The 26,863-nt window shown below is 48.0% G+C and overlaps 1 protein-coding gene across 1 annotated transcript in view; it reads left to right on the forward strand.

The window, feature by feature from the left end:
* The window catches only part of LOC146869770 (guanine nucleotide-binding protein G(I)/G(S)/G(O) subunit gamma-T2-like), a 54,107-nt gene that overhangs the window by 11,220 nt on the left and 16,024 nt on the right, over window positions 1-26,863 (forward strand). Inside the window, exon 2 of the mRNA XM_085614899.1 lies at window positions 10,662-10,751. Coding sequence (XP_085471025.1) covers window positions 10,668-10,751 — 84 coding nt within the window. The 5' untranslated portion in view covers window positions 10,662-10,667. The remainder of the gene's footprint in view (window positions 1-10,661; window positions 10,752-26,863) is intronic.

The following is a 26,863-nucleotide window of genomic DNA, read 5'->3' on the forward strand; positions in this document are numbered from 1 at the left end:
TCAATTTCGAATTATCGAACTGTTATTGATATCGCTAATCCCCCTATAAAGTTTCCTACCTCTGGCTGGATCTCTCTATCGAAATCTACTGAGCAGACTGGTTTCATAGCAGGGAGAGTAGTACAATTCATGAAAAAGACTAATTCCAAATCTCTAGGTCTGGAGCGTCGCCTCATGAAGTGTGGCAGATGGATGGGGACCCATTACTTTCAATATTCTATATCAGTGAAGGATAATAAATCACGCCTCACTGTGATCGTACTATTGTATTGCAACCAATGATATCCTTTACAATGAGAAGGAGCTTGAATCATTGAGTCCTGGACCTCTGGGGAGGAAGGGGCAAGCTTTACAATTATGCTGGATTGCAGCAACAGATGCCCTCATTAATCTTGTGAATCCTGTATCAATATATTGACGTAAAAACCTAACCTTGATAGAGGGAAAATAGGGATTTAAATGTCACAGTGGCAACAATCTGCTAAATAATGACTTGGAATCTGATACCTGCCAGGATGCTTTGATCCCAATATCGTATCCATTTAAGTCTTTATTCCGAACCTCTGTGTTTTAAATATATAGGGCCCGATTCACAGAACTAATTTAAGACAAAATCCTAAACTTACTACCATTTTGGTATGCACAGAAGGCACTTACTCATTTTGGTATTCACAGAAGGCACTTACTCATTTCGGTATTCACAGAAGTTAGGAGTCCTAACTTTACTACTCCTAAACTGAGAAAAATCCTAACTTTAAGACTTTCGGTATTCACAGAAGGCATTTAGGAGTCCTAAAGTTAGGACTTCTAACTTCTGTGAATACCGAAATGAGTAAGTGCCTTCTGTGAATACCAAAATGAGTAAGTGCCTTCTGTGAATACTAAAATGGTAGTAAGTTTAGGATTTTGTCTTAAATTAGTTCTGTGAATCGGGCCCATAGACAAGTCGGATTTTGGCTTCTACATTAAATGCACAGAGGAAGGAGTTTGGATCTATACAGTTGTTCCTAAGGGTTCACGGGCTGGGTTGATCAATAAAATATCTTACACTATTGAAAAAGATTTGTTTAAGCTACACAGTTGTTAATTTCTGGAGTAGCCCTGGGAAAGGATGACCTTGGGAAAGAATTATTGAAATGCCCAGCACAGCCAAAGTTTTTTTTTCCCCACACTTCCCTATTTATTAACTGTTTTTTAATACAGTACATCTCCACTAAAATATAGAATTATAACATAAACATGAGATGTGAATGTTGCTGTTATTCAGATATATGTAAAATGTAACAAACCTTCAAACGGTGTGCCTACTTCTTCCAGCAGAACATTTTTTTATATCTCTCTATCGGACTCCATATAATTTTACATTTACTTACCCATATATTAATTAATAAATACATTTAAAAAAAATAATATATATATATATATATATATATATATAGAGAGAGAGAGAGAGTTTTCTCTGTTGTCCGCATATGTTGTATTTGTCTTCGCCATCTTATAAAAGTGATGACTCCCACCGATATTGCATAAATTGTCCAGCCAGTGAGTTATTCATACAGACAATCCTGGGCTCTGTTGGGTTCTTGCAACAAAATGGAGGCATGAAGCCTATAAAAGCCACTCAGATTTAGAACTCCCTGTTACCTCGATTATTTAAACATGGATAGGTGGTCCGTTGCAAACCTTCCTCATAACTACTGTTGCTGTGGAAGTTGGCTTAATGTATTCATAAAGGTGGCATTATAAGTGGTTACAGCCCTCCCTCCCTCCCCTAAGCTGATACCTGCATAATTGACTTATATTTTTAAAATATATGTGTCGCAGAGAGAGGCCAGGAGGGGGAGGATGACTGGGCTCAGAGATGGCAACAGGTAATGGGGTATGTTAGACCTGTCAGCCCTAGGGTGGTCTTTCCCTGTGTTTTTGCCCTTGCCTCATTTTTTCCACTCTCTTTTTCGTTGGCCTTAGGTCTCCGAGCACCTTTCCATTGCTAATCAGTGTTAAGGTGCAGGTGCTCTCTTCCCCCAATATGGCTGCCACAGGCCCCTGCTACTGCGGAGAGGCCTTTTTAGTAGCACCCTAGTTGCCAGGAGCTGGCTGGGACCCTATAACATTGTTGCGACACCAGCCTGCCTTTTTGTCCTATAGCTAGAGTGGGGAAGCTCCTGGAACTTGCTGGAACCTTCTAGAAGAAGGGTGGGGTTTACTTTTGCCGCCTTAGAGGGTGGTCACCTGACCTAGGGATACTTAAGGAAAGGAGGGAACATTTTTAGTCAGTTGGGGCGACGACGACCTGGGGGAACCTACGCATGAGTTTTAGGTGGTAGGGCCTAGTCAGAGAACCCAGGGGCCATCTTCCAAGCCTGACTGAGAACTCCCTTCAGTCACCAACTCAATCTACCCCCCCCTCCCCCCCAAGGAACCAAACTAAGGGCGCCAGAACCAACAAGCGCCAAGAGGACCTTAGAACTTACCACAGAAACTTCCCGCAGAAACTTACCACAGAAACTTACCACAGAACTGCTGGGGGATCAACCAGGTATCTGTGCTGTGCCACTCCTACGCTCCCTGACTTAACCTGGACTCCCTCCCCAGCTTTTTCTGCCACGGGCGTGTGGCCTGCCACCTCTCCACCTACCTGCCCCGAGCTGGGGCGTCACTGTGAGAGAAAGGGGCCGCTGGGCGCTGAACGAATCGCTTCCCCCCCAGCTACAAGCCAGCCCTTAATTTCTTCCACCCCCGTCGGGGAACCCAAAAAGAAACAGCTCACCGCTGTGAGATTGTCCCCTGCCATCACCGGGGCCCGCGGAGAAGCCCCGGTGATGCCGAGGTAACGCGGCCCCCAGGGCGGAGAAGGCCGCCGGAAAGCAGCGAAGGCCTCGTTAGGCCGAAGTCATCCAGCCTGGGCCGCGCTAGGCCCTGAAGCCGAGGCCTGCATCACCTGACAGGGCGGACTGCCAAACGCGGCCCCCGCCGCTGTACTATTTGTCGAGTGGGCCGCGCCCCGTAGGCCGCGCTGTCATTGGCGGCTGCGGGCGCGAGCCTCTGAAGTCGAGGCCTACACCACCTGATGGGGGCGGACTGCCAAACGCCACCCCTGCCGCTTTGCTATTCACCGAGTGGGCCGCGCACCCGCTGGCCACGCTGTCATCGGCGGCTGCGGGTGCGCAAATGCAAAACTAGACCAGGTTTGGAAATGTTCTTCTGCCAGACTAACCTCCGGCGGAAGAATTCCCTGAACCACAGGCAGCCTTCGGCCCGGACACCGCCGGGCGGCGTGCGCGGCTGGCGGGAGAGGCTCTAGAGCAAGTGAGCCCCCGCACAGCCGAGGATCGTCAAAAGTGACCCACGCGGGGTCGTAGACCAGGGTAACCCCTGGGGGAGGAGGGCGGCAGGCCGAGGAGAGGCCCTAGACCCGCCCCTCCCCCGGGGAATTCTATCGACGGGCCCGCTTGGCCCTCCAACTACCCCGGAGAGGGGACTGGGCCGTCTCATGGCCCCCCTTGACTCACGCCCGGTGAAGGGCTAAGGATTGCCTGAGGGACAGGATATTTTGGGAGACACCGGTTAACTTATACTCCTGCATGACGGGGTAGTGCTCCAAGTAAAGGCCATATCTGAAGCGCTAGTGATTTACTAAGTGCAACGCTATGCTTGAGGGTCATATCTGAAGCGCTATTGATTCACCAAGTGCAACGCTATGCTTGAGGGCCCTATCTGAAGCGCTTTTGAGTTGCGATGTGCAGCGCTATGTTAAATGCCCTGTTTAAAGCGCTATTGAATTGCTATGTGCAGCGCTATGTTAAATGCCCTGTTTTAAAGCGCTATTGATTTGCTATGTGCAGCGCCTTGTTTAAAATGCCATGTTAGAAGCGCTAATGAATTGCTATGTGCAGCGCTTTGCGTAAACGCTGTGTTTGACGCTCCCCAGGATCACCAGGTATCGCGCTTTGATTCAATGCCAGGTTTGGATGTTTTAATGAACTGCCAATCTATTCCTAATAAAATGCTTTTGATCCTAATGTTGATCTAGATAAAACTGATTGGTTTTATTCAACCTACTGTGTGGTGTCCATTATTGCGTGCGTTTCCTGTCTCAGTGGATGTGTGTGCTGTATGGTCACTTTACACGTAAGCCCTTGGATGCCTACCTGCTCGCGCCACGCTACCCCCATAGGGCCTGGTGACCCCCGGTCCTACAGGGTATAAACAGGGTGGGGACTATCACGCAGTGGTGGGGTACGGGTGACCTCAGTACAATCAATATCTTTGACTTGTGACATTAATCCCGACTCCTGTGGACTCATTGTCAATCCCTGCCTGTGTTTTGTGACATCTTGCCAGACCCAAACTGTCTTTCTCCAGAGTCCTAGCCTGCTTCCCATGCCAATGTCCCAATCACTGAATCGTGGACAATGACATACTGAGCTCCAAAAAAGTGGAATTTGTGGCAGTCACACGTGATCCTTCGCTGTCACGTCACTTTCAAACCTATCTGGAACATGAGAACACTCCTTTCCCTGCCCAGTATCGGGACAATCACTTAGGAGTAGGCCACTCCTAAATAGAACACGCGTAAGGCCCACTCGAAGGAAGAGGTGTAGCAAATGCAAAACTAGACCAGGTTTGGAAATGTTCTTCTGCCAGACTAACCCCAAACGCCACCCTGATGGACCACATGAACTGCCGGATCATGGCGGTGTTCTTCATAATGCTGCATTAATGCCTGCCTGTCTCCTTGTTTTGCAATTTATGTGCATGCCTCCCGAAACTGTCTTTACCCCCCTTTAGTGTATCTTGTGACCGCAATGGGGATGACTAAACTGGCAAGATTTGTTTGCATGACGTGGTGTGGAACGGATCGGCGCCTCTCCAGGATGCGTACCTATCGGCCATCGTAGGAGCCTGTCTCGACGGTGTTCTCCCCCTCGCGGAGCTCCCTGGTTGGCTGGTTAAGAGCGTAGAGGCTCACCCCTCCTGATCATACGCTGGCCTTCCGGGCGTGACCGCAGGTTCTTCCCCTTCTGCCTGCCCTCCAGCTTCGCCTCAGTTCGGACATCTGGGACCCGTGAGTCCTCTCCAGGTATGGGGGTGGCGGGGTGCTTTGGTGGCGAATCTACTCAGTGCTGCAGTGCGCTGCTCCCAGGCTTTTCCATACCATTCTGAGCCTGGGAGGTGTGCGCCCCCACCCCCCTTGCAACTCCCTCGCTTTTCGCCAAGACTACTCTCTAACTCCCATGCTGACTTCCCTGGACTTTCTTCTTGCGGATCGTCGACCCCGATGCCCCCGTTGTCCAGAGCCTTTGCACATATCATACAGTCTTCCGTTCGCCTTTGGTTTTGTGGCTGCGTCCCCCCTCTGACTCTACTCAATTGAATCCTGGTATCTGGGTTCCTCTTCTGGATTCTTGACTTTGGTGACTTTTGTGCATCACGCCATTTTTGGAGATGGTCTTCGTCTATACCTACGACCTGGACACGCCATTTTGCTTGGCCTTTGTTTAGTTCCTTCTTCCCTCCCGACTCCCCCTGATGACCCCCGATCGTTTCTTTCTTTTTGCTGGACTGCCTTAAATATATATATATATATATATATATATATATATATATATATATATATATATATATATATATATATATATATATATCCAGCTCACGTTTCCGTCACGCCCCTTCACTCGCGGTCGGGTGCTTTCTATGCGGCGACGGACACCGCACTCAGTCAAAGCTCCGGGTACAAAGGCACCAGCACTCACGGGAACAGTTGTCCAATTTTACTTTATTTGGACCAGCTTACAGCAAAACGCGTTTCAGCTATCGCCTTCGTCAATTGCTAGAGGCAACAACTTCTCAGTGGACATAAATACTCCATTTACAAACATAGACATCAACATAGGACTTACTCCAGTCCACATTGGCGGCCATTACTAAACATGCAAACAACGTTCTCGGTTGCAATACGATTCTGCCCTGGATGGGCCTTTCAAAACATCACACCCTGGATGGGTTTTGTTCTGCCATATGTTGAAAAACAATTTCAGTGAAAATAATAATAATACAGCATAATCAGGATCAATACATAGATACTTCAAACTACAGGTGGACAGCCAACTCCTCCCCACTGTTCAGACCAAGTGGCATTTTGGTCTGTACATCAATGATATACCTGGATTCAAGTTTCCTTAATTGTAACTGTCTGTCACCCCCTCTAACATTTAGTGGCACATGATCCAGGCAGAAAAAACTTAATAAATCCCTATTGCTCTGATGAAGGGATTCAAAGTGTCTTGCCACTGGATATGACACATCCTTATTGTGAATAGTCCTCATATGTTCCAAAATGCGTACCTTGGTTGGGTGAATGGTGCTCCCTATGTAATATAAACCACAAGGGCAAACCAGGCAGTAAACTGTGAAACTGGTGTTGCAATTCATCAGTTTATTGATCTTTCTGGGGGACTTGAGACCTGGGACTTTATAGTGTGTTGTTTTCCTGCTGTTTCTACAAGCCCTGCATTTTAAGCACGGATAAAATCCAGTTATTCTCCCAAAAGGTGGTGTTATCCTCTCTTTATTGCAATGGCTTTGTACTAGGTCATCACGTAACGTTCTAGCTCTTCTGAATGTCAATGGTGGTGCCTTAGGTATGTCTTTTCCTAAAACTGAATCCGTTTTTAGGATATACCAATTCCTTCTTAGTATGTTTCTGATGACCTGAGCATCCTCAGAATAATCTATAATTATCCTGAATTTGTTGTCAATCTTACCTGCTGGTCTGGTAATGTGATCCTCATTTTTAATCAAATCAAGTCTAGACTTCATTTCTGCTTTTCTGACAGCCTCATTAAGGATGTCCTGATGGTAACCTCTCTGCTTGAACCTATTCATGCTTTCTCTCGCTGCTGCTTGATAGTCACTGTCTAGGGAGCAATTTCGCTTAATCCTAAGGAGTTCACCATAGGGTATACTACTTATGGTCTTCTCAAAATGGCAACTTCGGGCATGCAATACAGAATTCCCCGCGGTCGGTTTTCTATGCAAGCGAGTGCACAGTCTACCTTCCATGGGGAAGACCACTAAGTCCAAATAGTTCACAGATTTGTTACTAATATCCCCTGTGAACCTAAGGTTAAGGTCATTGTTGTTAAGTATTTCAACAAAATCATTTGCCATTCGTTCAGTTCCATTAAAAACAATGAACAAATCATCAATATATCTTGTCCAACAAATGACTCTTTGAGTCCAACATGCATTGGTCTCCGCCCAGGCCACCTGCTCCTCCCACCAGCCCACGAACAAGTTCGCGTAGCTGGGGGCGAAGCAGGTCCCCATCGCGGTACTGCGTATTTGTTTAAACAAGACATCCTGAAACAGAAAAATGTTATTATGCAAGCAGAATCTCACGAACTCAATTATCATTGCATTATGTTCTGCCAAATTGATTGGCCGATCATTCAGGAAGTGTTTAACCGCCTGGATTCCTTGGTCATGATTAATGCTTGTGTATAGACTAGATATGTCAAGGGTCATCATTACAAAGTCATTTTCCCAGTGTACATTTTGTACTCGTTTCAAAAAATCCTTGGTATCCTTGATGTAGGAGGTGAGTTTAGTGACTGGTTCAGACAAAAAGAAATCTACATATTTGGACATGTGCTCCGTTAAACTTCCCAAAGAGGAAACAATTGGACGTCTGGGGGGGTTAACAGGGTCTTTGTGTTGCTTTGGTAAGTGGTAAAATGTTGGAATTTTCGGATGTCTGCATTCCAAAAAACCATACTCTTCTTTAGATAACATCCCCTTATGGTACCACCTGTTCAAAAGATTCCTGTAAGATGTTGCACTGCTTTCAAATTCTTTACGTGTTATCTTCATATAACTGGATGTGTCATTAAGTTGATTCAGTGCTTCTTTTTGATAATAGTCAAAAGTCATCAAAACGACATTGCCCCCCTTATCGGATGGTTTACAGATAATGGATTTATCATTCTGTAAGTCCTTGATCGCCTGTTTTTATTTCTCGGTAATATTACCCCTCCTTCTGTTGTCCATGTTGCTTCCTCTTAGTTTAATCAAATCCTGTATATATATCAAAACGCACAGGTTGCCCATGAGGGGAGCCACACACCTCCAGACTCACACCAACACGTGGGTGGAAGTGCACACAACGGGCGTTTCGCATTCCATTCGCCATACGCGTTTCGAGCTCAGCAGCTCTTGATCACTGGCATAGAGGGGCAGGAGCCTGGTTTGAAAGAACGCTGCTTTATTGGCTTGATACGAGTCCCGCCCCAGTGGGCATTGTCAATGAGGCATGCTGGTTATGATAGTCCCAATATACTGCCCAGGACTCTGATGTTCTTTTGCCCAGTGGTCCCAGTCCTGCCACTCGATATGGGACTGACAGAGCCTCGCACATGGTGACATTGGAGATGTACATCAGCGGGATATTTTTAGCCTTCCTCCTGATTGGGGATTTTATCATATCGAGTGGCAGGACTGGGGCCACTGGGCAAAAGAACATCAGAGTCATGGACCAGGGGTGTAAGACAGGCGCATGTCATCCTGCGATGCAGGGGGGGGGGCCCTGCCTGAATGAGGGCCCCCATCTCTTCAGGGCTCCCTATTCAGCCCACAACCAATGAATGTCTGTGAGATATGAGAGACTCAGAGACCCCTCTTCACAATCTTCGGGGGGGGGGTATAATTTTGCGTTACACTGATGTCAGGGGCACGTTCTTTTTGACGTAAAGGTGTTAAATTTGAAAAACTGGGCACTGATCATAATGGGCCCGCTTCACAAAGGTAAACTTAGACCAAAAGTCTAAGTTTAGACCTAATGTCTAAGTTTAGACCTAAAGTCTACCTCATCTCCGGGCAATGTTGGATGCTGGTCAAACGGCGGCGCTTATTTTGTTAGATCTTAGCGCCGCCTTTGATACGGTAGATCACAGCACCCTCCTGCGTCGGCTCGAGGAGACTGGTATTGGCGGTCGGGTGTTGCAATGGTTCCGCTCCTTTTTAGATGACCGTTCCTTCTGTGTTGCCATCCCTCCCTTCAAGTCCAACTACCAACCACTGGCCATGGGGGTTCCGCAAGGGTCCTCGCTGAGTCCCACGTTGTTCAATCTCTACGTGAGACCGCTGACTGATGTCGCTAGGCAGTGGGGCCTTACTTTAGTCTCATATGCTGACGACACTCAGCTGGCGGTTACTCTCAGCGGGGATGCGGAGATTGAGGCCCCCAGGTTTCAGTCCGGACTGAAGGCGGTGGCTAGCTGGCTGACAGGCAACTGCCTTCAGCTTAACGCCAGTAAAACAGAGGTGATGGTCGTCGGGAAGGGTGTGGAGCTGTGGGGCGACCACTGGTGGCCTCCAGAGTTGGGACCTACTCCGATCCCGGTATCGGAAGTGAAAAATCTGGGGGTATGGCTGGATGCGGGCCTCTCCTTTGTTGGCCACACTAAAAAAACCGCGGCCTGTTGTTTCGGTCTTCTGAGGGGTTTGAGACCTGTTCTCAAGTTCTTTGATGCCCCGACCAGGCAACTGGTAATCCAGGCTACCATCATCTCTCGCCTGGATTATGCCAGTTCTCTCCTGGCTGGGGCTAATCAGTCTGAACTAACCCGTCTACAACGGGTTCAGAATGCTGCTGCAAGGGCGATTGTGGGCCTGCCCAGATTCTGCTCGGTGACAGGTGTCCTTCGCTCCCTACACTGGCTTCCGGTCAGGAAGCGCATCCTCTTCAAGGTACTGTGTCTTGCTTTTAAAATCTTGCGAGGCACAGGTCCGGAGATCTTGTCGAGTTGTCTGTCGTTCTATGTTCCTGCCAGCAGCCTTCGCTCACAGGGTCTGGCCCTTGCGGTGGTTCCCAGATTCAGGCTTAGCCGCATGGGAGGCCGCTCGTTCAGGGTTATGGCTGCGTCAGCATGGAACTCCCTGCCTGTTGAGATCCGCATGTTGGAGGACCTTTTGACCTTTCGGAGGGCTATAAAAACCTTTTTGTTTTAGCCCTCTTTCAGCATCTGTTTTTAGCTTGTGGTTATGTTACGTGCTTCCTTGTCTCTGCGCCAGGACGCTCCTTGGCTGGAGTATCTGTGCGCACAATAAATAACCGTAACATAACATAACATAACATAACATAACGTCAGAATTGAGCTCTAAACTTGGACTCTTGGTCTAGGTTCATATTCTTGTGCAATTGTCCAAGCTTTCTTACTGAAATATGTGCCTCCAAAAATGGGAAGTTACTTTTTGGGGGAATTAACATACGGGTAGAATAGAGTTCTGTATCAGAGTTCTTCCTCTCATGGCTTACTGTCATATGACATGACGCTCATCCGGTCAGTTAGATTCTTATACCTTCAGACTTGACAATTAGCCTACAAAAACCATGCTTCTTCTAGTCAGACCTAAAATTACACCATGCAGCTGACTTTATAAATAGTTCTTGAATGTAGAAGTGAGAGCTCTGAATGATGTATATTTTGGCTGTAGGCTGCAAACACTGAAATTAAACTATGTTACACCTCAAAATAATACCTTAGACATGGGGAAATATTATGTTGACTATGAGGATAACCTTTGCTTGAAGGGGACATGGTTTGCTAGCATGCAAAATGTTCATACCTTTCATTATCCAATGTTCGCTTTTATTGCAGGAAGACATGGCTCAGGACCTCAGCGAGAAGGAGATTCTGACAATGGAAGTAGAACAGCTGAGGAAAGAAGTCAAGACAGAGAGAATTGTGGTACATACTTATGTCTTTCTTTTTCTTTTTTTTATTTCTTTATTGTTCAGTTCATAGCAAATAACATTTATAAATCAGTCAAATAAATCATAGATATATGAATATTACACAATTGCATGTAATAACACCTAGCATAGATCACATTAAAACAAAATAAGAGAAAAAACAATGATAATTAAAAAACAGCTACTTTTCAAGTCGACATCTCCATATTTTGTAGCATAGGCTGCCAAATTTTATTCCCTAGTTGTTTCTTCCTCAAAGGTTTTATGCGATAGAGGCTAAATTCAAGATTAAACACATTATAAAACTTAGCACGCCACATTTCATATGATGGTGCCTCTGATTGCAGCCACATAGAAGCGACACATAATCGGGCAATAGCCATAGCTATAAATATAAAATATCGAAAAGGATAGCAAATCTGCGTGGGTTCAATATCCTCACCCGCACCGCGCGCCTGTTCCCTTTACTTAGACAGCTTCCCGAAAAGCAATGAGCAGCGAAAATAGCCACAAGGAAGAATCCCAGCACACTCTAACTGGAACCGCTGTTGTCATCAATGTTGCCGCGTGTCCGACTCCGTAAATCAAACGGGAAAGGCGAGCTAACCAGGAGCTCCTCACACGCACGTCCGTTGTGCGGACGCCATCTTGCCCCATCTCTCCATACTTATGTCTTTCTAATGAAACGTCATTTACATTAAGACATGAATTGAAAAACAGTGAAAGTCAGTGATTGGACAGATTGAACAGAAGACTCTGCCCTACAGCTGGCACAAGGCACTGAGATGAAAAGTGGAGAGTGACAAAATAGCATGTCAGAGACTTTTTAAGGCAAATGTAAAGTGGACGCTGGCTCAGGGCCCCAGCTTTTCAGGGGGCCCGTGATAGAGCCAGATCTGTTCTGCAGAGAGTCTTGCCCTGATGACCATGAATAATTCGTAAACAGATTTTTTAAATACGGTTCTCCTTTAATATATTTCTAATGTTGGTGATGTGTGAAAATCTACTATAGACATCTTCCAGAGAAATGTGTTTGTTTCACGCAACAATCATTAAAAGGTTTCTTTTAGATCAAAACAGCTCCTCACATATATGAAATGGGAGGGTGTTGTAATGATTATTTGTGGTAATATTTCTGAGCTGTTACTGTGTTACAATATTGAAGACACACATCACTATCCCTGAATAGCAGATGTAAGCACATTTAGAATTTGGATGAGTGTGCCTGTGCACTGTCGGTGACCTGGCCAAAAAGGGCATAATAAAGCTGAAATTAGATCATAAATTCTAAGCTGTTATGATCAGGGGTCCCAAAATACTTTTGGGGTAGGGCTTACAAAAACTTTAAGTTGCATGTAGGGCTGCATGTTGCATGTAGGGCTGAAAGCACTACACACTTGAATGAAAGGTATAGAATGTTGGCGTGGGGTGGGAGGTTAGGAGCAACAAAGACGCTCATCAAACAGCATTAGGCATTGCCTAGGGGTCAAAGGACACACAAACTAAGTGTCCAGATTCGATGGCCATGCAAGCAACACTACCGCGGAGTGTCTCATCCTCCCAGCGCCGCTCTTTAACTCTTGCAACATATTTAGCACAGTGATGCTGAAGTGCAAACTACACTAAATATTACATAGAAAGATGTAGAAATGAAACAGCCATGGCACACTCTCCCATAAGCCCGACTAATGTATCAGTCTTAGGGCTCCACCTTAGGCCTCGCGCAGAAACAAGTCCCGAAGGTGCAGTGATTTTGTACAATCTGAAATCAGAAATCAAACACACTCTTTCAGGCACTGATAATCCTTGCACAATTTCTCTAATTTCTCAGTCCAGCTGGTAAACACAGAGCATGTCTGTATGTGCGATATCTCATAGACGGTGTAGGAAATTGAGTTATTAGGTGAGGTGGTGAAGCCCTACTCAAGCAGCCGCTACAATTTCTGTCAGGGTGAAGTCTGAGGCAACCACAAATTAACCTGTAGTTAACCCCCTGGTAGCTTGGCACAAAAGTAGTCAGGCTTACCTTAGAGGCAATGTGTAAAGTATTTATGCATCAGTTGAAACAGTAATAAAGTGAAAACAAAACATATAGAAAATGCCACACCAGTTTAGGAACATATAGTAAAATGTGATAAATAATTTGACACCAAAACAACTAACATCCAATCAGTAGAACTGGAGATATGCAATTTTAAAGATTTGAGTAAAAGTAGAGTTTAGAAGCACAAAGTGCCAACTGTGTTTATCTTGTTGCGCCGGACCCGTCAAAGGCACAACTTCATGCCAACTATGATTGAGAGCCGAGTACAGGGACCAAATTAGGCCCACTGAACAAAGAACCTTAAAACCTGATTGAGGAGCCTTGCGAGATACCTCATTGAGGATGCGTCATGCCGCGGCAGTTTTGACAACAGGGATTGTGATGCGTGATCCTGTGACATGATCAAGGATGCCATCGCCGAAGGCTTGCAATGCAAAATCCTGCATAGGGGATGTGTAGCTCAGTTCTGAGAAGCTGCAGGCTGTGATGTGAGGTCCTAAAATGGTGATGCGTCGCAGTGGCGGTTCTGATCCAGGGCTGTAAGAAGATGCATTGCGCTGCATCGGTTCTGCCCAAAGACCACAGCTGAGCTGGCAGAGCACATTCAGTCTCATGTCCAAGGGTCCAGGGCCGGGTGGCACCACTTGAGGGGCAGGACTCACAGCTGATAGAGTGCAGGTGCTGGGCTCAAGGTGGGTTTGGTGGCTTAGTGGACTAATGCATCCACTTTAGAGGCCTGTGTTCGACCTCTTGGTCACAGGTTCAAATCCCAGTGGGTTCACACAGCCTTTCATCCTTCTGAGGTTGATAAAATGAGTACCATTGGGTAAGAATAAACATCTGTTATTCAGCACCAAGATAACCTTGGGTGAACGTGTGCTTTACAAATACACATGCTATGTTATGTGATGAGCAAGTGTGGTAAGTGACAGCTCCTCCTGCTCATCAAGTCAGGTATGGCCCATCCTGCCAATACCTGTCCCACCTTTGTCTCACTGTCTGGGAGCAATACACAAAGACCAACAGCCAGCTACACCTAGTCATGTGACCCAGGCTACAGACTGCAGCTACCAAATGGTTGGGGCAAGAAAATTCCAGCTTTTTTAAAATTCAACTTTACCATTAAAGAGGGTTTTAAGTGATTACCATTCTTTAGACACCAAACTCGAGATTTCCACTTGCTCCCAATTGAAGGTTATCACTTAATAAATGTACTAAGGTAACCCAATGTTAACCTGTGGGACAGGATATTCCTTGCAGTAGTGAAAAATGAAGTCGAGAGTCTTTCACTTCTTGGTCATGTAAAAGTTAAAAGTACATGCCCAATTTTTTAAATACACTGCACCCTGCCCCATGGGCTATTTAGGGGCGACCCTAGGGGTGACATTTGTTTTCAAAATGAAAGTTAAAGCCTAGCAGAGGGTTTATTTTGCCAGGTCTAAATGGCAGTATAAACTGCACATATAGGTTACAATGGCAGGCCTGAGACTTGTTTAAAGACCTACTTAAGCGGGTGGCGCAATATATGCTGCGGGCCCACAAGCAGGATTTAATGTACTGATCTTGGGTACATGTAGCACTAAATGTACCACTTAATTATGTTAAATATGTTAAATATTTTTATAGCGCGCAATAGCTACTCCGAGGAGTGTCCCAGCGCGAAGCCAAGGGGGGGAGAGCCAAAGTAAAGAGCTAGAGGAGACTTATGGAAACAAATAGGTTTTAAGGAGACGCTTAAAACAGCCTGGGTCCTGGGTATTCCGCAGGGAAAAAGGAAGAGCATTCCAGGCAACGGCAGCTTTGACAGCAAGCGAGCTGCCCCCAATCCTAGACCGGGAGAAGCGCGGAACCCTCGCAAGTAAAAGAGCTGATGAGCGAAGGGCTCTAGTCGGAACATAAAAGGCAAACCGCCTCTGCAGATAGATGGGACCCAAATTATGTAGGGCTTTGTGGGCGATGACCAAAGCCTTGAACTTAACCCTCTCAATCAGGGGCAGCCAATGCAAGGCCTGAAGATGAGCGCGGACACTACAACTTCTAGCGATACCAAGAAGGAGCCTAGCGGCCGCATTCTGGATCACTTGTAGTTTGTTCAAAGAATAGCCAGGTAGGCCAACATAGAGGGCATTGGCATAGTCCAGACGTGACAGAACCAAGGCCCGAACAACCGTTTCCTTAGCCGGTCTAGGGAGAAGAGGGAGAAAACTCCTAAGAACTTTAAGAAGGCCAAAACAACTACCCGAGATCTTCTTCACCTGGACCGAAAAAGACAAATTGTCCTCGAACCACACTCCAAGGTTTTTAGCGGAGCTCCCATTGGAAGAGGGAGGGGAAAAGTCCGGGGGCCAAATCTTACATCTGAAGTCCGAGGGAAAGTTCCCGTAAAGAAGGATCTCCGATTTGTCTTCATTGCACTTGAGTTGAGCCCTGGCAAGCCAACCAAATACCGCAGACAAACACTTCTGCACAGGCCGCACGGAATCATCCCCCTTGCTCCAGGTGAAAAGAAGCTGGGTGTCATCAGCATAGGCTATCACCTTAGCCCCCAACTTCTCGGCCAGAAAGACCAACGGTGTAACATAAATGTTAAAGAGGAGGGGGCTAAGGGACGAGCCCTGGGGGACACCTGTAGGGACCTCCTGCTGGGGTGAGGCAGCGGGAGGCAGCCAAACCTGTTGGGTACGACCATCCAGAAAGGACCTCAGCCAGGCCAAAGCCAAGCCAGAGACCCCAATCTCGGAGAGGCGGGAAAGTAGTCTGGCGTGCGGCACCGTGTCGAATGCAGCTGTCAAGAATTCCTGTCATACGAGGGGAGGAAAACGGTAACCAGCGAAAACGGACTACATCTCCCAGGATGCTTAGCGGTTGAGAGGTTATGTAAACAGGAGAGCTGTTACATAACTCAAGGGAAACACGCCCTTATGTAAACAGGAGAGCTGTTACATAACTCAAGGGAAACACGCCCTTATGTAAACAGGAGAGCTGTTACATAACTCAAGGGAAACACGCCCTTATGTAAACAGGAGAGCTGTTACATAACTCAAGGAAAACACGCCCTATAAAGGGAGGAACCGGGAGGTACAAGGCTGTCGGATATTGTGTTTACACCGACGTACCTGCTTCGTGAAGAGCAGTGTTCCGGAGTGGTGCTCCAGTAAGGCAAGAACGGAGGTAGGTCGAGTCGTTACTCCCTGGGCCGTGTCTTGCCCCATCGTCACCTGTGAAGGACCCGGAAGCTCTACCGGTCAACCATTGAGCTTCGCTTTTTGACTCGGCTGAGTCCAAGCGCAGTGGCGCTTTTGCTGGTTGGAGTCGTAACTCCCAGCCCGACCAGAGACACAGGGACTGCCAGCTGTAACGCACACCAGGAGGTGTTTGCCGCGTTACAGACTCGGAAGTCCACAGGATCGATCGAGCGGCTGCTCTCGGTTCAGTCTTCTTGCTTGTGATTGGGGTATCGGTGACGCATCACCAGAAGGTGACTCCGCGTCCCGGTGCAGTCTGAGGAAGAGGTTGAGCGGCTGCTCCCTTCAGGTAGAGACCCCGGCTGGGTGTTTCCCTGACTCCTCGATTCTCCCCAACACTCTTCGTGCCCCTCACAGCCTACCGATTGGCATTGTCGGCCATTTCATTTCTGCCCTCTGTTGGCATACGCCGGGATCGGCGTATATGCAGAGGACGGTTAGGACCATCCGTGCTGTGGGCTGGTAACGTACTTAGCCTGGAGGATTCCAGTGACTATAACTTTTGTTTGTTCTTTGTATTTTATTTGCCTTCATTAAAAGAACTAACCCTTCACAAGTGGTTGCGTCCTCATTGTCGTGTCTGTTAAACGATCCTGAGACGTTCAGGGCGTTACAAAATATCCGACCTTAATAACACTAACTGTCTCCCGGTCGATAACAGACATGGCAACACTTGATGATGTGCTGGCTGCTTTAGCGGCCATGCAAGTTGAAGTGGCTGCCTCTAGGCAAGAAACAGCCGATGTAAAAGCCAGACTGGATGCTATCCAATTGGACCCGCTCACGCCCAGCACCTCCCTCACGAACCAGACACCTGCAGTAGTAGTGGAAATGCCGGTAGCCATCCCCTTGGCAACACCAGAGAGGTACAGTGGGGATCCTAACACAGTGCAGGTATTCCTCACACAAGTGGCGCTACATTTATCGTGCAAACCAAAGGCGTTCCCCATGAGTCAGGCTCGTGTGGCTTTCCTTATATCCTATTTGGCTGGAAACGCGGCACAATGGGCCGTACCTCTGGTGAGCAGGGACGACCCCCTCTTATGTGATTGGGGTGCTTTTCGCGAGGAATTCCTGAAGGTATTCGACAGAAGGGCTGACTCGTACACGGCGGACCGTGAAATGCTTGAGTTGAGACAGGGATCCAACGACCTGGTGCAGTATCTCAACGCGTTCCGAAGGCTGGTTGCGGAAACCAAGTGGCCTGTTGCTAAACAGACGGCGCTCTTCCATCAAGGGCTGTGCGATGAGCTCAAGGACGCCGTGGCTCATATTGACCCTCAACCCAAGACATGTGAGGGCCTTATCAACCTGGTATTACGGCTGGAACATAGGCTAAGTGAAAGAAAGGGGGATCATGGGAGAAAAGGAAAATCCCTTCCATCCTATGTGACGGTGGGAAGTCCTGAAACTTCCACCGCATCCAAGGGAGAACCCATGGACATCAGCGCAATACGAGCGAGCCTCACAGCCACGGAGAAAGAGTCACGCCGTAAACAAGGATTGTGCCTATATTGTGGCAAAAAAGGCCACTACGTACGTGAATGCCCTGCCAAACCGAAGACGTCACGTTATCGGGCCAACCGGTCGGTAACAGCCGTGGTGGACATACCGGCGGAAAACTAGAGGACTCCAAGACCAGAGAAGGGGCATCTCGGAGTCACTCATCCATCCCTTCACTTTCCAACTCGGTCACTAAGGGACAACGACACCTGTTTATCACGGTGCACGTGGGAGTGCATGACCAGTGGATACCCGTTGTGGCCATGGTGGATTCAGGGGCCACTGGCATGTTTATGGACCACAACGAGGCATGCAGGCTAGGGCTAGTGCTTCTTCCCAAAGCAGTACCCGAAGACGTCTATGCGGTAGACGGAAGGCGATTGGTGACGGGGCCCATCGGACAGCACACGGGGGTCCTTCCGATGAGATATGGGAGGAACCATTTGGAACAAATCGATTTTAACATCATCAGAGCTCCCCAATATGGCGTCATATTGGGATTGCCGTGGCTACAGAAACACAACCCCTTTGTGGATTGGCCAACACATCGCATCGAAATGACGTCACCGTATTGCATCCTGCATTGTGGAATAAGAACGGAATCCCTTGACGCAGATGAGAGCAGGAGTCAGACGGTGGCTACAGCGGCAGAAAAAGATGTGGCTCTCCCCCAGGCTTATCACAGTTTTGAGGATGTATTTGATGAGGTGAAGGCGGAAGTGCTACCACCACATAGACAGTTTGACTGCCAGATCGACCTGGTGCCAGGGGCCAGCGTTCCCAGCGGCAGGCTGTATGCCCTGACGGAGCCTGAAAACGTTCATCTCCGGGGGTACCTGGATAAACTCCTCAAGCTAGGATTCATCCGCCCGTCCAAGTCTCCGGCCGCCTCGCCACTCTTCTTCATCCCGAAGGCTAATGGGGAGCTGAGAGCCTGTGTGGACTTTAGGGCATTGAATGCGATAACCATAAAAAATCGGTACCCCTTGCCTCTCATCAGTGTACTTCTGGAACAGGTCAAGAAAGCTCGTATCTACACCAAGTTGGATTTGAAAGGGGCATACCATCTGGTGCGCATGAGGGACGGAGACGAGTGGAAGACCGCCTTTAAGACCAGGTTCGGCCTTTTTGAGTACCTCGTCATGCCGTTCGGTCTGTGCAACGCCCCGGCAGCCTTTCAGTACTTTTTGAATGAGGTATTCAGAGAGGAGTTGGATATCTACGTGGTCGTATATATCGACGACATCCTCATCTATTCGTCCAGTGTGGAGGAGCACGTACACCACGTCAAAGCTGTGCTCCAAAAGCTGAGGGAAAACATGCTGTTTTGTAAACTCAGCAAGTGTGACTTCCACGTCACATCCGTGGAATTCCTCGGAGTGATGCTGAGTCCAGAGGGACAGGAGATGGCAGAACGAAAGATCAAGGCGGTGAAAGAATGGCCAGTGCCCCAAAGCGTGAAGGACGTCCAAAGTTTCATTGGCTTCGCCAACTTTTACAGGCGGTTTATAAATGGATTTTCAGGAGTGGTGGCCCCAATCACACAGCTACTGAGGAAGTCCAAGGAGTTTGTCTGGTCCCCTGAAGCGAACAAAGCCTTTGAGGCCCTGAAAAGCGCCTTTGGTAAGGCGCCGGTGTTGGCTCACCCCGATCCGGATCTCCCCTACGTGGTGGAAGCGGACGCGTCGGATGTGGCGCTGGGGGCTATCTTGTCCCAACGCAACCACGACACAGGGGTGCTTCATCCCGTTGCGTACATGTCCCGCAAACTCAACGACGCCGAACGCAACTACCATATTTCGGAGAAGGAGCTTCTCGCAATCAAGGACGCCTTCACCGAATGGAGGCATTGGTTGATGGGGGCAAGACATGTGGTATCGGTGTACACGGACCATCGGAACCTACAGTTCATGACGGCCACTAGACACCTTTCTCCCAGGCAGCTGCGGTGGATGATCTTCTTTGCGGTGTTCAACTTCCGCATCACATATCGGCCGGGGACGGAAAACCGGAAGGCAGACGCCCTGTCCCGTCAATCTGCAGTTAAGGAACCATTGCCTGCAACCGAGCGTTCCATCATTTCCCCGAGGATGGTATTGGGGGTTATCCAACCGGATACTTTCCTGAGGGGAATAAAGAGAGGACAGGATTCCCGCCACAGCGGACAGGGTGGCACACATAAAAGACACGTTGATGCGCTCAAGGGCTGTCCTAATAGAGGCCAAGAGAAGATACAAGGCTGCGGCAGATAGGAAGAGAAGGCCCGGGCCACTGTACCGCACTGGAGACTACGTCTGGATATCCACAAGAAACATGAGGTTTCGAAAGAACAGTGTGTTCCATCCCAAGTACATGGGCCCCTATCGAATTACCAAGTGTATGGGTCCCGTGAACGTGAACGTGTGCTTGCCCCAGTCATTGCGGATACACCCTGTCTTTCATGTATCATTGCTCAAACCAGCACCCTCCAAGCCGTCTGGGACACCTAGGCCGGTATGCGTGGAGTCGGAGGTGGAGTATGAAGTGTCGGGCATACGGGCGTCCAAATGGCGCAGGGGGAAGCTGTGGTACCTGGTTGCGTGGAAAGGCTATGGCCCGGAGGAGCATTCATGGGAACCGGCTGAAGGGGTTCATGCTCCGCGCTTGGTCTCCTTGTTCCATCGGCGTTTTCCTGCCAGCGCTGGACCCGTGGGGAGCCGCTGAGAGGGAGGATGTACTGTCAAGAATTCCTGTCATACGAGGGGAGGAAAACGGTAACCAGCGAAAATGGACTACATCTCCCAGGATGCTTAGCGGTTGAGAGGTTATGTAAACAGGAGAGCTGTTACATAACTCAAGGGAAACACGCCCTTATGTAAACAGGAGAGCTGTTACATAACTCAAGGGAAACACGCCCTTATGTAAACAGGAGAGCTGTTACATAACTCAAGGGAAACACGCCCTTATGTAAACAGGAGAGCTGTTACATAACTCAAGGGAAACACGCCCTTATGTAAACAGGAGAGCTGTTACATAACTCAAGGAAAACACGCCCTATAAAGGGAGGAACCGGGAGGTACAAGGCTGTCGGATATTGTGTTTACACCGACGTACCTGCTTCGTGAAGAGCAGTGTTCCGGAGTGGTGCTCCAGTAAGGCAAGAACGGAGGTAGGTCGAGTCGTTACTCCCTGGGCCGTGTCTTGCCCCATCGTCACCTGTGAAGGACCCGGAAGCTCTACCGGTCAACCATTGAGCTTCGCTTTTTGACTCGGCTGAGTCCAAGCGCAGTGGCGCTTTTGCTGGTTGGAGTCATAACTCCCAGCCCGACCAGAGACACAGGGACTGCCAGCTGTAACGCACACCAGGAGGTGTTTGCCGCGTTACAGACTCGGAAGTCCACAGGATCGATCGAGCGGCTGCTCTCGGTTCAGTCTTCTTGCTTGTGATTGGGGTATCGGTGACGCATCACCAGAAGGTGACTCCGCGTCCCGGTGCAGTCTGAGGAAGAGGTTGAGCGGCTGCTCCCTTCAGGTAGAGACCCCGGCTGGGTGTTTCCCTGACTCCTCGATTCTCCCCAACACTCTTCGTGCCCCTCACAGCCTACCGTTTGGCATTGTCGGCCATTTCATTTCTGCCCTCTGTTGGCATACGCCGGGATCGGCGTATATGCAGAGGACGGTTAGGACCATCCGTGCTGTGGGCTGGTAACGTACTTAGCCTGGAGGATTCCAGTGACTATAACTTTTGTTTGTTCTTTGTATTTTATTTGCCTTCATTAAAAGAACTAACCCTTCACAAGTGGTTGCGTCCTCATTGTCGTGTCTGTTAAATGATCCTGAGACGTTCAGGGCGTTACAGCAGCTGACAGATCAAGCATCACCAAAGCTGCTCTGCCACCAGCATCTAAACAGTCCCGAATAGCCTCCGAGATCTCAACTAGCGCTGACTCCGTGCTATAAGAAGCCCGAAACCCAGACTAGGCTGGGTGCAGGGCCTCAGATCTTTCCACAAATTCGGAGAGTTGTCTAGTCACTGCCTTCTCACATACCTTGGCAAGGCTAGGGAGAAGGGAGATAGGACGGTAGTTGCAGGGCAGTGAGGGGTCGAGGGACGGTTTCTTCAATAGAGGAAGAATTTTGGCCTGTTTCCATTCCGGTGGAACCCAAGCCTCCCCAAGGGAGAGGTTAATAATAGCATTGACCTCCGCATTAATGGTCTCTGCGACTGCTGCCAGCAATCTAGCTGGACAGCAATCCGAGGGGGAGCCGGACTTGAGGCCCTTAAGTAATTTAAGAGTACTAGCAAGATCAACCGGAGAGAAGACCGACAGGACGTGGTTCGAGGCCCCCTGAAGAGGCACAGTCCGTGCATCTTCCTTCCAGGAAGCTGCGCATACCGGTAGGGACTGCTGTATTAGACGGATTTTATCCGAGAAGAAACAGGAGAGGGTGTTGCACCAGTCATCCGTAGCTGGGGCCGAACACTTAAGAGCGGCAGGGGATGTAAAGCTCTGGACTATATGGAAGATCTCCTTTGAATTATTACCAGCCTGCTCAATACGTTCAGTAAAGTATTCTTTTTTTGCCTGGAAGATGGCAGAGTAATAAATCTTTTGCCTGGCCCTCAGAGCGGCCTTGGCCAAAGGACAATACTTTTGACGACGCCAAATCCGTTCCAGCTTCTTACAATCTTGTTTGAGCAGACGTAGTTCAGGCGAAAACCACGGGTTAGATGGCGAAGCTCTCGAAAACCGGGAAGAGGTGGTAGTGGCTAGCAAGGTCATAGATTTGTCTAACCAGTTAGTAAAGTTAGCAAAACTCTCCACAAAATCACCAGTAAGGGACGGCCTGGAGGCCGCCAGGGCTACAGCCAAAGAAGCGGGATCCACCTTCTTGAAGGCAGGTTTCCGCAAGATAGATTCAGCAGCAAGTGGAGGGCCAGCCCTCCAGGAGAAAAAAGTGATGAAATGGTCAGACCACACAAGGGGAAGAGGATCCTCTACCTGAATATTAAAATTGAAGCAGATGGGATCAAGGATGTGACCAGCCTGATGGGTTGGGAGGAGAACCCATTGAGATAGCTGGGCAAGCTGAAGCATATCTTTTAAGACTATAGCATCAGTACATGACCCATGATCCAAATGAATATTCAAGTCACCGAGGAATAAGAAATGGGGAAAGCGGAGCGCCCTAGAAATTAACTTATCACCCCATTCCTGAATGGTAGCATTGGCAGAATCAGGGGGGCGATAGACCAGCGACCCCCTAGAAGAAAATGGGGGGAAAACCTGATGCTAAAGTCTAACGCTTCTCCTGACCCCCAAGCATACGACTCACCCCTAATAAGCTCCCACTTTTCTCTGAAAATAACGGCAACACCGCCACCCCTTCCATCTAAGCGGTCAGCCCTAGCAACTTTGTAACCCGGAGGGATAGCCAGAGTGACAAAAGGGTCAGAATTGGAATCGAGCCATGTTTCCGTGAGGAATAAAAGATCAACAGGGTGATCAGACAGGAGCTCAAGGATGTCAGAGTGATGTTTTTTGAAGGAGCGTACATTGATTAAGGCGGCAGAGATAGACGGTGCCGTATCCCGCTTGGGCCGACGGCCTGGGGCGAATGAGTCAGATGAGGAAGAGTCCGAGAGACAAAAGCCACATATAGTACAGACATGCTCCAAAGCATCCGACAGATCGAACTGATGGTGTGAGGAGCATAAGGGTAAAGACAGATTACATAGCTCATCCCTACCGTACACCAGCGCTGCACGAGTCCCCCCCGTCCGTGGAGCAGAGTAGCAGGCCACGGCCACAGCCGGGACGCGGACGGGCGCAGACGGGCTTGCCTTAGGCACGCCCGCTGCGCGCGTCCGCTGCGCGTTCGCACAGCGCGCATGCTAAATAGCATGCTGCCTAAAGACCCCAGGTGTTGCTGTGCCTGACCCAAGATGGCGGCTGGGCAGGACAGATGCCTCGAGCTAGTGTGTGCTGCAGTGAAGTGCGGGTAAGTGGATACAATTTTAGGCTAATGCAAGGTATTAAAAGCCCCCTAATGTCCCAACAGAGATTTCAAAATAACAGCAGGATGAAACCGAGTTTAAAACCACATAAAAGTAATTGGTTAAAAAAACGAGAGTAAAAGCAGACCAAGCAGTGCAGAACAGAGAGATCGCAAGCCCAGGAGAGATCAAACTTTCACTCTCTCCCTCTACTTAGGCGAAGGCGTTCGCACAGCGCGCATGCTAAATAGCGTGCTGCCTAAAGACCCCAGGTGTTGCTGCTCAAGCGTGCCTGACCCAAGATGGCGGCTGGGCAGGACAGATGCCTCGAGCTAGTGTGTGCTGCAGTGAAGTGCGGGTAAGTGGATACAATTTTAGGCTAATGCAAGGTATTAAAAGCCCCCTAATGTCCCAACAGAGCTTTCAAAATAACAGCAGGATGAAACCGAGTTTAAAACCACATAAAAGTAATTGGTTAAAAAAACGAGAGTAAAAGCAGACCAAGCAGTGCAGAACAGAGAGATCGCAAGCCCAGGAGAGATCAAACTTTCACTCTCTCCCTCTACTTAGGGACTTATAAGTTAGGGACTTATAAGTAAATTAACTGTGCCAATTCGATGTGAGCCAATGATACTATGTTTTGGAGAGTGAGCACAGACACTTTAGCACTGTCTAGCAGTGGTAAAGTGCACGGAGTCCTAAGGCAAAAAAAAATCAGCAAAATTGTAGGAGTGAGGCAAAAGGTTTGTGGGAAGCCCACCCTAAGCCTGACAGATCTAACAGGTGCTATGCACGGCTCAATTTCAGAGTTCTATATGTACACAGTTCTGATTAATCTAACCTGTATCACCATGGTCCTGCTACATTTTGCATGCACCTGGAATGTAGTTTTAGCTACCAAGTCATATCATTTAGACATTAAACATATTCACTGTTTATAGAGCTAGTTATTCACACCGCAAAACAAAAAAGGCAAAGTGGGCAAATTCAGAAAGCTTTTTCAGTGAGCAAATGTTTGTCGACCATGGATCGTATTGCATAGGTTACAAATAAGTCAGGAATAAAACAGAACTACTCAAAGAAAAGCCTTTGTATATTGGGTCCGTGGATTTCAAGGCATTGCCATACACTGCCTTTAATGGCCATGAATGTAAGAGATACTTACCCTGTGTATATGGAGGCCCACTTTGTGCACGGTGTTACTTTTGTAACACGAACCCGATGCAAAATATCATGCTGGGATTTATCAAATCGAATCAAATCAGGAATATTTATTTAGCGCACATATCACCCGGAAATCTCATGGCGCTTGCGGAATACTCAGGAGTTGGTTTGGACAGAAGTCAGTTAGTAGTCAAACAGCCATGTTTTTAGCTCCCTGCAAAAACGATTATGATCAGAGGTAAGGCGTAGGTGTAGAGGAAGTTTATTCCAGAAAGCAGGGGCTAGAAAAGAAAAAGATCTCCCTCCCTTTCTTATGGCACGGATTTTGAAGGGTGTTAAAAGGAATTTGTTGCTTGATCTTAAAGCCCTGCATGGCCGGTACCAACTGAGTTTCTTGTTCCAGTAATCGGGACCATTGCCGTACATGTTTTTATGGGTTAGGCAGAGAATCTTAAAACGGGTCCGCTTTCTAACAGGAAGCCAGTGAAGAATTCTCAAGTTGGGTGCCGAAGGGGATCCCGACGGGAGATGCAGCACTTGCCTGGCAGCAGTATTCTGCAGGACTTGGAGCCTAGTAAGAAGATCTTCATTTATTGAAGACAACAAAGCGTTTCCATAGTCCATACGGTTGATAATCAGACCTTGGACTAATGGCTTCATGGGTTCCATCGGGAGCCATTTAAAAACTTTGCGCAGATTTCACATGATGCCACAACAGGAGCCAATTAGGTAGTTGACCTGATCTTTCATTGACAATTGGTTGTCTATTTGAATACCTAAGTTATGAACTGATTGTGTTGGCACTGGGCAGGGGCCGAGGGTTTCAGGCCACCAATCACTTGACCAGTGTTCATGTGCTTTGCCAAAGAGAACTATTTCAGTTTTTCCTCTGTTTAGTTGTAGGTGATTTAAGTTCATCCACCTATCGAGTAGCATCGTCATATGACACTACATCAAAGCCCTAGGATCTGATCACCTTGGCCAGTGGAGTCACGTAAAGATTAAAGAGCGTTGGGCTCAGAATAGAGCTGTGGCACTCCCATCCTAACTGGCCTATTGCAGGAGACGATGTCACCAATCTGAACAGCGGTGACGCGATCAGTTAGATAGCTCCTGAGCCATTTTTGGACCTTCCCTCGGACACCAATCTCCCAGAGCCTTAGATCTAAAATGCTGTGGGAGATGGTGTCGAAAGCAGCAGATAGATCTAGCAGGACGAGAATAGGTGGCTGTCTTCTGTCCAATGCTAGCCTGATGTTATCTGTAACCTCTACCAGTGCTGTTTCAGTACTATGGGCGGCCCTGAAACCAGACTGTGATGAGTCCAGTAAACAATGGCTCTCCAGATGAATGATGAGCTGTCTGTTTACCAATGATTCAAGCATCTTCCCAAAATAGGGGAGAAGCGAGATTGGGCGATAGTTAGAAGTTTAGGGTCTGCGGTGGATTTATTTAGGATGGGCCTGACTCTAGCGGCCTTCCATATCTTTGGGACAACAGATTGTGACAGTGAGCTATAAAATAGATTGGTGAGATGATCAAGAAACACTGGCGCAATGGTTGGGAGGAAACGTGGTGTTATAGAATCCACAGGTGATACGGATTTGATTTTTTTTTATAAATCTTTTTATTTAACAATTATCAACATATAAGCACTTCCAAAATCCATTTAATATCAATCAAGGCATGACAGATTGGGACCATAATCATTCACATTATATACAGTAAGGACAGTTCAGGGGGGGAGTAAGTCATCCAATTCAATACTCTGCGGGGGGTGCAAATGTCTCCACGATATGAGTTCCATTGTGTCCAAATACGGGACAACTTTTTGGGAGAGCCTCGGGCAACATATACTGTCTTCTCCATGAACATACACCAGTCCATACTCTTTTTCCATTTCCCCAGTGTGGGGGGGAGTGCCGCTCCCCAGGCTTGAGCGATGTTTCTTTTGGCCCACTGTGTTTGATGGGTGTTCAAGTCAGTTGGTTCCCATGTATTCAATAGACATCTACGTGCTTCAGGGTGTATAGTGAGAGCGAGGACTTCCCTCATGACGTCATGTATCTCTCTCCAGTATATTTGAATGTGTGTGCACGCCCAAATGATGTGCATGAAGGTACCTATCTGCCCACACCGTCTGCGACAGTCTCCCGTTTCAACTCTTCCCAGCT

Source organism: Triturus cristatus, chromosome 1_1, assembly GCF_964204655.1.
Source record: "Triturus cristatus chromosome 1_1, aTriCri1.1, whole genome shotgun sequence".
Classification (NCBI taxonomy): Eukaryota; Metazoa; Chordata; class Amphibia; order Caudata; family Salamandridae; genus Triturus; species Triturus cristatus.